This window comes from Epinephelus moara, chromosome 18 (assembly GCF_006386435.1).
Source record: "Epinephelus moara isolate mb chromosome 18, YSFRI_EMoa_1.0, whole genome shotgun sequence".
Classification (NCBI taxonomy): Eukaryota; Metazoa; Chordata; class Actinopteri; order Perciformes; family Serranidae; genus Epinephelus; species Epinephelus moara.
In genome coordinates this window covers 36,189,810-36,201,997 of record NC_065523.1, presented here as the reverse complement: position 1 = coordinate 36,201,997, position 12,188 = coordinate 36,189,810, and the positions used below count along the sequence as shown (strand labels likewise).

Sequence of the window (12,188 nt, the reverse complement as noted above, 5' to 3'; positions counted from 1 at the left end):
GTAAATTAATTATTTCCGTGGACTTAAAAAGCTTTGTCTCCGGTTGGTTTGCTTTCAAAGCAGAACCATGTGAAAGAGTCCTAAACATGCATATGGCTACAGTAGATAGAGGATATGATAAAAATATAACACTAAAATACTAAGGCTAATGTTCCCAGGAAAAACTTGTCCATTTATTGCAGGTAGAGCAACATAATGCTATCTTGTGCATGGTTGGCTGGAGTTGTTTGGGTATTCTCTTCCCAAATGCAAACAAGAACAGGACTGAGCCCCTAACGTTAGCTTAAACTCTAATAAAGTTGCACCATGGCTTCCACAGGATGGATGTTTCAGTCCTGAACAGGTATTTTTTAAGAGTTTAACTGTTTTAAACGTGACCCAACAAAATTATGCAGTTAGCTAATGCCATGCCTTTTAGCTTTGAAATCATGCAATGCTGCTCTTGTAGCTGGTAATCTGATTATCCAGGCATGCTAATGTTAAAACACACAAACATAAACAAAACAAAACAAAACAAAAACCCTGTTTTTGGCATCACTGGGCAAAAACCCCATAATAAACTTAGACTTTGGTCTCCCGTCACTTAGGTCTGACTCTGCTGGATCAGCAAACTTTCTGTTGCTGCTGTTACACAGGTTTGACCTGGCCACAGGCCCATTGTAACACCCAGCGCTGAGGGGTTTGTACTAGCCAAATTCAAGCTGCTACACCCGCTGGCTGAACGCCCGTCTCCTGAGTTGCTGCCTGCTATCTTTCTGGGGAAGCAGTCGACAGCATTTGGTAGCGAGGCGGAGGGACCGTGAGTAGCTAGCAGCTAATTCTTGTCTCATTTGTGATCTGATAATGACAGAGAGATAAAGCGGGGCAAGGACGGGCCGAGCAAATGAGCTGCGAGCAAATCTACAGTGAAATAAGATTAAATAAATCACTGTATGAGAAACACTGAGTTACTGTATGAAGCGTGTGCATGTGCCTGTGGTCGTCTGGTGGGAGCAGCTCAGGACAGAGAGGAAAGACTCAGGAGGAGGGTGTATTTTATATTTCTGCCCTTTTGCCTTTTCCAGATTTCTGTCTACTCCAGCTTTTCTCTACTGTTTTTGTGAAATGTTGTCTTAGAGCTCCCTGCACACCACTGCAACATGGGGAGAAATCCAAAGCTCTCCTTTCCTTGTTACGGTTGCTAAGCTTTGATAGCAGAGTTTCGTAAAGGGTCACTTCATATAATTACCTAACAGCCTGTTGGCCCGTCCCCGCAGCGTTGCAGACCAACAGCAGAATCTTTACAGGGACGCCCTGGTTGAGGAACTCTGATGACAGCGTCCCAGATGAAGGTAACCTCTGACCCTCCGGACCAGTGGAGTATGGAGATGATGGGAGGCTGTGATGGTAACCTGGCAGAGGAGAGAGAACACAGGAGAAAGTCAGAGAGGCGGTGTGAGAACAAACTGGAAAGAGACACGAAAATGAGTCATGTGAGGAGGAGAGAAGAGAACGAGCAGATAAGTTATTTTTTAAACCACAGATACAATCACAGTGTCTTGAGAAATCCTGTTGATACTGATCACATACCAACTGCACATTCTTTTGGTAAACCGCTTACTTACAAAGATTTTCCACTGATAGCTGACAGCAGGAAGTGTATGACATTTCACATTTTCTCCTTGAAAGGAAGATGAACTGACTTTATGTACTGAAAATGTGGCCGTTAAACTTAACACCTCTAACAAGGAGTGAGGAGGAGAATTGAGATATATAAAGTGGCGAGACAGCAGCTTTCTATTTGGGGAACAGTGATTCAGAGGGGAGAACAGATGGACCAATGGCTGCCTGCACTCTCAGCAGGAGGTATTATCTGATGCAGCTTCTGCTCCACATCCCGTCCTGGTGGGGTGCCAAGTAGCACCACTTCTCTCCCGTTTCCCCTCGACTCTCTATCGACACAGGGAAGTGTGACTGACTGAGTGAGAAGCCGAGATTATAAGATCCTCGTGAAACGTGACGTCAGCAGAGCTGCGTTTTCCTCACACAGCTGACAACCTCTGCTCGTCAGCTCCTCAGAAGTTCACGGCGATAAATCACGTGGTGAATTAGACTCGCAGACACAGATGAGAAGGTATTGATTGACCGTGGTGGATGTGCCTTCGCCAAACGTTTCATTAAACACTGTTGTTTACGCCTGATGCCTGATTCATCACTGACAAAGCAAATGCCACTGCTGAGCATCCTGTTACTGAGATCCTTGAGAAAAAGAGAAGCGTCTGTCTGTGTTGGCACATCCCTCCTCTTACGGAAATAATTGGGGTGTGAGGACGCTAAGCTGTGTGCTGTATGAAGGCCAAGACCTATTCCGAACTAATCAGAGTCTACATGTAAACCAGTAAAGCTTTAACAGTAACCCTCTGACTGCGTCGTCCTGACCCTGAGAACGAGAGTAATGCTAAGTATGCAAAGCTTTTCATTTATTAATGTCGCTCTAATCAAGCAAATGATAAAACGTGCTTTAATCGTGTGCTGTAATTTACACGAGCAGCGACCTCTGACAGCTGTGGGAATGATTTATGGGGAAAAATCTCCTTTTAAATGGCCGGCGAAACGTGTTCATGAAACAGCAGTAAAATGCAGAGGTCACCTCCTGGCGTGTCCCGCTAAGATTTATACAGGGACTCTGGGGAGGGGACCTGCCTCTCATCGCTTATTAAATCATTTTTTATAGCTCACTGTCAGAAACTGTACCGTTTCCACACATTTTTTCAAGGCTCCCGTCACTGCTCGCCTATTTTTATTTTTTACCTTGTTTACAGGATGAATAATGGTGCGAGATGTGTGTGTGTGTTTCCACTGTTGGACAATTCCCATAGCTGTACTGAAAATGGCACTTCCAGCGCAACATATAACAACAGCTATGTGAAAATGGCCAACACACACACACACACACACACACACACACACACACACTCACTTTGTTTAGCCTACATACCTGTTGGTCCTAATCTCCTATCATCAAAAACCCTCAAACTAATTCTGAGAAACCGCAGGAAGCCTGTGAACTCATCATTCCTCTGCACTCTGAGGCTTCTTCAGTCAGACACACACACAGGATGAGCCAGACTAAACACAGCCAGACTATGTGAAAGCCCATAATTAAACACCTCTGCCCCTAAAGGGATCGACTCTACCCACAGCTACACCCCCTCCATCCCCCAATCCTATTAGCTGTCTGCACAGTCATACTCCAGGTCTGAGCAAAAAAGCCGTTAGACAAACACATGCACGTCATTTAACTTTTTTTGATTATCTAAATATTGCGATATATTGTATAGTTTTGGAGCGTGATATGGATCGGTGGGTTGGTGCGGCTTCTGCAGTGATGCGGGCGCTGCGCCGGTCCATCGTGGTGAAGAGGGAGCTGAGCCAGAAGGCAAAGCTTTTGATTTACTGGTCCACTACGTCCCAACCCTCACCTATGGTCATGAGCTCTGGGTAGTGACCGAAAGAATGAGATCGTGGATACAAGCGGTGGAAATGAGTTTCCTCTGTGGGGTGTCTGGGCTCAGCCTTAGAGATAGGGGGAGGAGCTCGGACATCCAGAGGGAGCTCAGAGTAGAGCTGCTGCTCCTTCGCATTGAAAGGGGTCAGTTAAGGTGGCTCGGGCATCTGATCAGGATCCTCCTGGGCGCCTCCCGCTGGAGGTGTTTTGGGTACGTCCCACTGGTAGGAGGCCCCGGGGCAGACCCAGAACACGCTGGAGGGATTATATATCTCATCTGGCCTGGGAACACCTTGGGGTCCTCCAGGAGGAGCTGGAAAGTGTTGCTGGGGAGAGGGACGTCTGGGGTGCTTTGCTCAGCCTGCTGCCCCCGTGACCTGGCCCTGGATAAGTGGATGAAAATGGATGGATGGATGGATATTACGTAATATTTGTCACGGTGGCACGCTGCGTGCAGGGTGCTGGGTTCAGACCTCGGGGTTGGGCGAGCTCTTATGTGCAGAGTTTACATGTTCTCCCTGTGTCAGCGTGGGTTTCCTCCAGGTGCTCCAGCTTCCTCCCACAGTCCAAAGACATGCAGGTTAACTGGTGACTCTAAATTGTCCGTAGGTGTGAATGTGAGTGTGAATGGTTGTCTGTCTCTATGTGTCAGCCCTGTGATAGGCTGGTGACCTGTCCAGGGTGAACCCTGCCTCTCACCCAATGTCAGCTGGGATAGGCTCCAGAAAATGGACAATGAAAACAGCCCTAGCCGTACCTCTAATGCAGGTGTTTAGCAGATATAATATTTATCAAGTTCCCCCCTCAGTTTAATGTGTTTGTTTGTGAGTATTTGCCAATTAGCACTAACACAAAGTACAGCTGAGGCTGATGGGAACTCCCTTAAAATGAGGTATTTCACCTGGGGGTGATGCCTTACGCCCCACGTCACACAGACTGTGGTGTGCCTGCTGCATGTTCACCCCTTGTACAGTTGTCATGAACGGGGAAATTAGCTATAGAGACCAAAATCATTTTGTACCAGGCTGTAGACTTCTGCTGTACAGTTGGGCATTTTAACATGTGGGTCTATGGGGATTGGCAGCCTCAAGTGGCCATTAGAGGAACTGCAATTTTTTAGCATATCAGTGTTGGCTTAATTTTTCAGCCCCAGAGATTGCCTCTGCATTCAAACTAATCAAACAAACCGGACTTTCCGTTCAAGTCTACTCCAATCTGGGCCAAAATCCCTGACGTGAAAGTCTCCTTAAGCTTAAACTGAGGCGCAAATACAGACAGTAACTGTGCTGCCAGGTTGGATGCTGAAGTGTCCCCAGAGTCCTTCCTGCTACAGTAGGAAGCAGCAGATAGTATACTTATAGCATCTGAGTTTGACTGACTGTGCATGAAGAAAAAACTTACTATGAGTCATCAAACACAATGAAAACTGGGCGTTGAATGAAGGAGGAAGTCCCTGTTTTCTGTTTGGAACAGGGATAAAAGAATGTGAAATGGATACTTAACAGAAAGCCAATTATCTGTTTCCAAATATTCTTTGGCAGGTGATCCCATATTCAAGTCTCATCCTTGGCACCAGCACTCCAGCACGGTCACACTGTGCTTATTTATTTCTGTCAGTGCACCGTCAAATCCCAAAGAGATCTTCTGTGTTATTAATTTTTTATGTAAACCTCGATTACTTGATAGCCATATGGTAGGTACAAGAAAATACTGTAATCCAAACACAAACACAAAACGGTGTTTCCAATCTGTAATTCACAAAGGAGGTATGTAGGTTATGTTGTAAATATTCTACAGGAGAGAAGAGTCTGCAGTTTGTTAATCACCTGAAGCTGCTGTTTTCTTAAAGAGAGAAGGCAGAGCGGAGTGGTGCATATGAGGCTCCCAGAACGATAATCTGCACTATAGCTTACTAGTCACCCCGGTCACCAGAAGTAATGTTGGCATTGTATGTCTGAACAAACCACAACCACACTCACAGGCCACATCATTAGGTACACCTTGCTAGTACCAGGTTGGACCCCCTTTTTAATTCTTGGTGTCATAGACTCAACAAGGTGCTGGAAACATTCCTCAGAGATTTTGGTCCATATTGACATGATGACATCACACAGTTGCTGCAGATTTGTCGGCTGCACATCCATGATGAGAAACTCCCGTTCCAGCACATCCCAAAGGTGCTCTATTGCACTGAGATCTGGTGACTGTGGAGGCCATTGGAGTACAGTGAACTCATTGTCATGTTTGAGATGATGTGAGCTTTGTGACATGGTGCGTTATCCTGCTGGAAGTAGCCATCAGAAGATGGGTACACTGTGGTCATAAAGGGATGGACACGCTCAGCAACAATACTCAGGTAGGCTGTGGTGTTTAAACCATGCTCAGTTGGTACTAAGAAAATCTCCCCCACACCATTACACCACCAGCAGCAGCCTGAAGCGTTGATACAAGGCAGGATGGATCCATGCTTCCATCTGAATGTGGTTTTTCCAATCTTCTATTGTCCAGTTTTGGTGAGAAAACCCGTGTGAATTGTAGCCTCAGTTTCCTGTTGTTAGCTGACAGGAGTGGCACCTGGTGTGGTCTTCTGCTGCTGTAGCCCATCTGCTTCAAGGTTGGACAAGGTGTTGTTGCTTCAGAGATGGTCTTCTGCACACCTTGGTTGGAACCAGTGCTTATTTGACTTCCTGTTGCCTTTCTATCATCTTGAACCAGTCTGGCCATTCTCCTCTGACCTCTGGCATCAACAAGGCATTTTGGCTCACTGGATATTTTCTCTTTTTGGGACCATCCTCTGTAAACCCTAGAGATGGTTGTGCTGAAAATCCCAGTAAATACTCAGACCAGCCCGTCTGGCACCAACAACCATGCCACGTTCAAAGTCACTTCAATCACCTTTCTTCATCATTCTGATGCTCAGTGTGAACTTCAGCAGCTCGTCTTCACCATGTCTACATGACTAAATGCATTGAGTTGCTGCCACGTGATTGATTAACTTTGAATAGTTAAGTGAGTAGAAGATGAACTGATCTCCAAAGAGGTAAAGATGGAACATGATTTTCAATATTTTAAGCATGATTACTCAATTATGTTTTGCTTTGTACAATACCTGAAACCTTGTCCCAACAATCAGCAGCCATGGGCTCCTCTAAACAGCTGCCTAGCACTCTGAAAACTAAAATAACTGATGAAGACTATAAGAAGATAGCAAAGTGTGCTCAGTTCATCATGTCATTAAGAAATGGCAGTTAACAGGAACTGTGGAGGTCAAGCTGAGGTCTGGAGACCAAGAAAACTTTGTGAGAGAGCTGCTTGTAGGATTGTTAGAAAGACAAATCAAAAGTCCTGTTTGACTGCAAAAGACCTGCAGGAAGATTTATCAGACTCTGGAGTGGTGGTGCACTGTTCTACTGTGCTGCCACACCTGGACAGGTATGACCTTCATGGAAGAGTCATCAGAAGAAAACCTTTCCTGTGTCCTCACCACAAAATTCAGCGTTAGAAGTTTGCAAAGGAACATCGAAATAAGCCTGATGCTTTTTGGAAACAATGAGCAAAGGTATGTTTGGAGAAAAAGGGACACCTATCCAACTGTTAAACACGGGGGTGGATGGATGATGCTTTGGACTTGTGTTGCAGCCAGTGGCACGGGGAACATTTCACAGGTAGAGGGAAGAACGGATTCAGTTAATAGTTAAATAGTCTGGAAGCAAACATCACAGCCTCTGTAAAATATCTGAAGATGAAGAGAAGATGGCTTCCACAAACAACAAATAACAAAACCGGTTCTTTTTTAGTGAGTCACTGCTGAATTTCCAGCCCCCAAACGTGGGTGTTCTTTGGCGACCTGTCACTGTGTTTCTACCGAGGATAGTGCCATGAAAAGTGGCTGTTTTTTACCAAGACGCTGCTGCAGGTAAATGGGCTGGTGCTCGGGCAACTTTAGCAAGTGCCCTCACACGTTCCTGGCAAAGAGATTGGGAGTCAGGAGTGGGAAGGTCACGTCATCATTGGTTTGCCTTTGGGCATGTACTTATTTCATTCATAGCAGACGCCAACAGCTCCGTACCGAGCGCCTCACGCTGCCTCTAACAGCCTCCACATCAGGAGGTTTTAAATCTAACTGTGTGAGTAACTTACCTTGAAATCTACTGAATAGATGCCAGTGAAATTCAATCAATCAAGTGTGTTACGACTAACAAGGAGACTGACCGCAAATGCACATGGTGAAGCATAATAATACACAGTTACCCTCAGATTTCACCGCACAGTTTTGCTTTAATTGCCCACAAGATGCATTGGCTCTGCATCTGCCACCTAATCACGAAGCTGCTCTCGACAGACTCCGCACTTAACATGTGGCTTAATGTAACGCCTAAGGACATAATCCACATTGATAACCTTTCCTCAACATTAACTCTGCACATAAAAATGCTTAGATTACCAAGCTTTGCTTTAATGAAACTCCTCACTCACAAGACTCAGATTTTACTTCTTTTAAACATTTATGGGTAATTGATTGAGGGTGTTTCAAAGATCAAACCTTTTACATTCAGTAATTGCAGGAGGGGCATAAAGATCACATTTTAATGGCGCCAGACAGCCTAAAAGCATTACAGATCACTGCTGTGACCCGATGGAAAAAATGTAATTAAGGTTTTAATATTTATACATTAATACGATATTTTAAAGGCATTTGCTTATATGCTGTTTTGATTTTATGGCTTTGATTAATCACATACAGCGAGGCAGAAAATACTTATGGGCTGTAAAATTAGGTAACTTAATTTGTCATTTACGACCTGTGCAGGGTGTAACCTGCCTCTCACCCAGTGTCAGCTGGGATCAGCTCCAGCACCCTGCGACTCTGAAGAGGATAAGCAGTTACAGAAAATGGACGGATGGATGGATTTTTTTATTAAATATGTACATAATTCAAGAGGCTGGTGGGATATTTATCAATCAGGAAAGTAAAATGTTCTTTGCTGCCTTGTTGGTGTCCCTTCACTTTGGGTTTGCTCAAGTTTTTGCTTCGTGAAAAATCAAATCAGGAGAAAAATCATGGAGGTTGGAGGAGAGGTATTAAATCATATTAAATGGTGCAGTGTTTAAAAAGAAAAGTTTAATCAGCAGCTGCTGTTACAGTTCATGATGTGATTTGATTTATAGAAACAAAAGCCTGGTGTTAACATATTGACTGTGAGGACGGACGGAGCCCCTGGAGGCTGTAGACTGCATCGTCCATATTTGTGCACGTTTTCTGACAACGCATTCTCACTCTGACCTCGTCACATATTGACGTTTGGTCATGGACTTTCCGCGTCCAGATACGCTGTGCAAGGTACCCTGGGTGCGTTGGTTGTTGACGTTCTGGGACGCCGTGTCAACTCCAGCCTGTTACATGCATTGTCCTCTTTCAAAATACACTTCTGTTTTCACAGGAAATTTACCATTAACATACAGTCTCTTTCAAAATAAAAGCACTACGTCAGTACAACAACACGAATTGAAGTTTTTTTTCCTTCAACAACAAACACACGTGGTTGGATTTAGGAAAAAGAACAGGGTTTGGCTTTAGAATCTTATGGGAAGAGAACACCGCTCTCTCGGGTGAAAGTCTGTGTTTGTTGGACCCATCCACCACCCCTCCCAGCTGTCCCACTTGGACTTTCTCCGCCTTAACTTTCATCCTTGTTTCGTTGTGTTTCCCCCTGACGCTGCCAGGCACCATTAAACTATAACAGCAACTGGCCGCATTTCATGCCAACGTTCAAGGACGCTTTTTCACGTTGGTCTCTGGCGCTGCAAGACACTGCACAAGTGCGGGATTTCGACGACTGTGCTCATGAGTGACATCCTGTTCTGATTTAATATCGACTGTAAGGGCTCATTTAGGCTCAACGTTAGATATGGAGACAGAGATGGAGATGGATGGAGCCTTCAGTCTGTACTCTGTATTCAGTTTGTCTATACTTGTGCATGTTTTCAGATGAAACAAAGTTGTACCACTGGAGATCTTGGAGGCAGTGTAGTGTAACACATGCGAGACATGACCGTAGGAGATGATAAAGAAATTTAAATCATGGCGGAATGAAATGGTAATATATATTAATTAAGGCTGTCAAAATAACACATTCATTTTGATTAATTAATCACAGAAAAAAATAACGCGTTAAAAAAAATTGACACTGATTAATCTGATCCGCTGCGGCACTGAAGGCCAATCAAAAGGGCCTCGCCAACCCCCTGTGAAGGCTGGGCCCCCCAGGTTGAGAACAAGATGTCAAGAGTGACGTAAAATTCGCATGAATTTAAATATAACTGTCCAGACTGAGATTGCATTGCAAAAAAATCAGGCCTGTGTCGGATATAAAACCACACATAAAAGTGGCCCAAATCAGATTTGAAAAGATCAGAGTCCATGTGAATTGTGCTGTTCAAACCTCTGCCTGAACACAGCCTATATTCGAGAGCAAACACACATACTTCCGAAATATACTGATGTTTCTTTAAATAAGACAATATCTTACATGTATTCTCCCAGGGAAAACATGTCAGTGTGAAAGACAGGACAATCTGCAGTGCACAGCAAAGTGTTGAGTGGTGAGACACAGTAGAGTCTCCATATCAACCCCTGCAGGCTGAGCCAGTGAGAACCCAGGGGAGTTATACTGTGCCAGCATACAGACCAGCCAGACTGTCAGGGGGGCCTCCTCTTAGGCAGCAGTGTGCTGTGCGGTCACTAAGCAATATAATTAAAGCACTAAAAGTCATATTTCTCAGGTGCAACAGCAGCACTGACACAGTGCTGGGACTGCACGTACAGCCCTGCGAGAGAGGACAACAGAGCAGAACCAGTTTGTTTACACCACAAAGCATGAAACAAGGGGATAGTACGCACCGAGGTACTTCAGAACACACGTTTTACATCAACAGCTGAAAAACAGATGAAATGAAGACATAAATCTGATGTGCACAGAGGGGGTGTAATTCACAGAGCTCTATGTGAAGTTATATTCTGCTTAATGTGCTCTCTAAGGGCCCCCTGCAGGATTCCCACAGGGTTTCATTAAGCAAAGTAAATTAATAAAATGGGTTTGTTTGTTTACTGCTCTGAGCGTACATCCATTTTATGGTGGGTGAAAAACTAGTTACACTCAAATACAATGGCTGTTAGATTGTAACTATGCTGTTTATACTCAGGCAGCAACCTCTGCTCTCAAACTGTCAGAAATGAAGCCAATGAATAAGTGCCAAAAACTGCAGTTCCTCTAATGGCCACTTGAGGCTGGTTGAAAGAGTGAGTCACAGACCTCCGTGTTCAAATGCCCAACAACAGCAGAAATAAACATGTTTGTGTGCAAAAACTGTCTTAGTCTCCGCCCTCTGCCTTACATAGTCCACTATATATTGAGTTCCCCATATTATAGTGATGTCTGAATGTATAGTGGATATTATTATACCTTATATAGTGCACTAAAAGTCCCCCAAAATGCATCATTAACAGTAGTGTATAATGATGGTCACTAAACACACTATATATCCCATCATGCATTGTGCTGAAGGCTGTCATGTCTATAAAGATGGACAAAGCGTCTCTAGTCACACTCACTGTACAGAACTGAAGCTAAAATATCCTGGATACGGCCGCTGCCATCTTTCTCTGTTGATGTCATTTGGAGCCAGAGCCCATACACCTATCTGACCAATTGCGAGCAGCGCCACTGAATGCGAGCCCACTGATTGGCCCACACAGCTGTCAATCATGTTGTAAAATCCCTGTTTTGTAGCACTAAATTACTAAGTAAAACCAAATCTGTCAGAAAAACAAACAGTTGAACAAACAGCAAAGTGATAAAAACTACTTTAAATGACAAAAGCCATCTGCCCGTGCCTTATCCACTAACATGAAGGGGGCGGGCTTTAAGACATATACTGCAGCCAGCCACCAGGAGGCCATCGAGATGTTTCAGCTTCACTTTCGGGGAGCTGTCATGTCGTCCATGATGTGTTACACACTTGCAAATCCCACATGCAAATGGCGATAAAGGTTCCCTGTAAAGGTTAAATTAAATTACATTTTTTTAGCTACAGTTTGCCTCTTAATTAGGAAATAGGTGTGCACAACATACTGATACTCTATCAAAAGGGCCTAGTTGAATATTGCAGTAATAATATGTGGTTATCACAAAATCCTGTCTGCAGAAAAAGTTGTTGCACATATCCAATCCATCATTAGCGCAGTTACCTTGTTTACATTTGAATATCGCTGTCACTGAACGTCTTGCTGAACCGCGTTCAAACTCTAAAACTCTTTATAGAAGAAAAAAAAAGGCACAAATGATCGAATATTTGAATTGAACAGCCAAATCTGATCTGACTGACACTATTCTGAGTCAGGTACAGTCCTGGTGACGTTACAGTTGCCACTTCCATTATTTCATACAGTTTAAAGGGATAGTGCACCCAAAAATGAAAAGTCAGACATTATCTACTCACCCATATGCCGATGGAGGCCCTGGTGAAGTTTTAGAGTCCTCACATCCCTTGCAGAGATCAGCGGGCGGAGCGGCTAGCACACCTAATGGCTGACGGCGCCCCAGACTAACGTCCAAGAACATAAAATTGAATCCACATAGTATCTCCATACTGCTCATCCGTAGTGATCCAAGTGTGCTGCAGCCGCGACATAAAAAGTTGT

The 12,188-nt window shown here is 44.3% G+C and overlaps 1 protein-coding gene across 1 annotated transcript in view; it reads right to left on the bottom strand.

Moving 5' to 3' along the window:
• usp43b (ubiquitin specific peptidase 43b) overlaps positions 1-12,188 on the bottom strand; it is a 113,101-nt gene that overhangs the window by 27,145 nt on the left and 73,768 nt on the right. Inside the window, exon 7 of the mRNA XM_050070352.1 lies at positions 1,229-1,391. Within this exon, the coding sequence (XP_049926309.1) occupies positions 1,229-1,391 (163 nt within the window). The remainder of the gene's footprint in view (positions 1-1,228; positions 1,392-12,188) is intronic.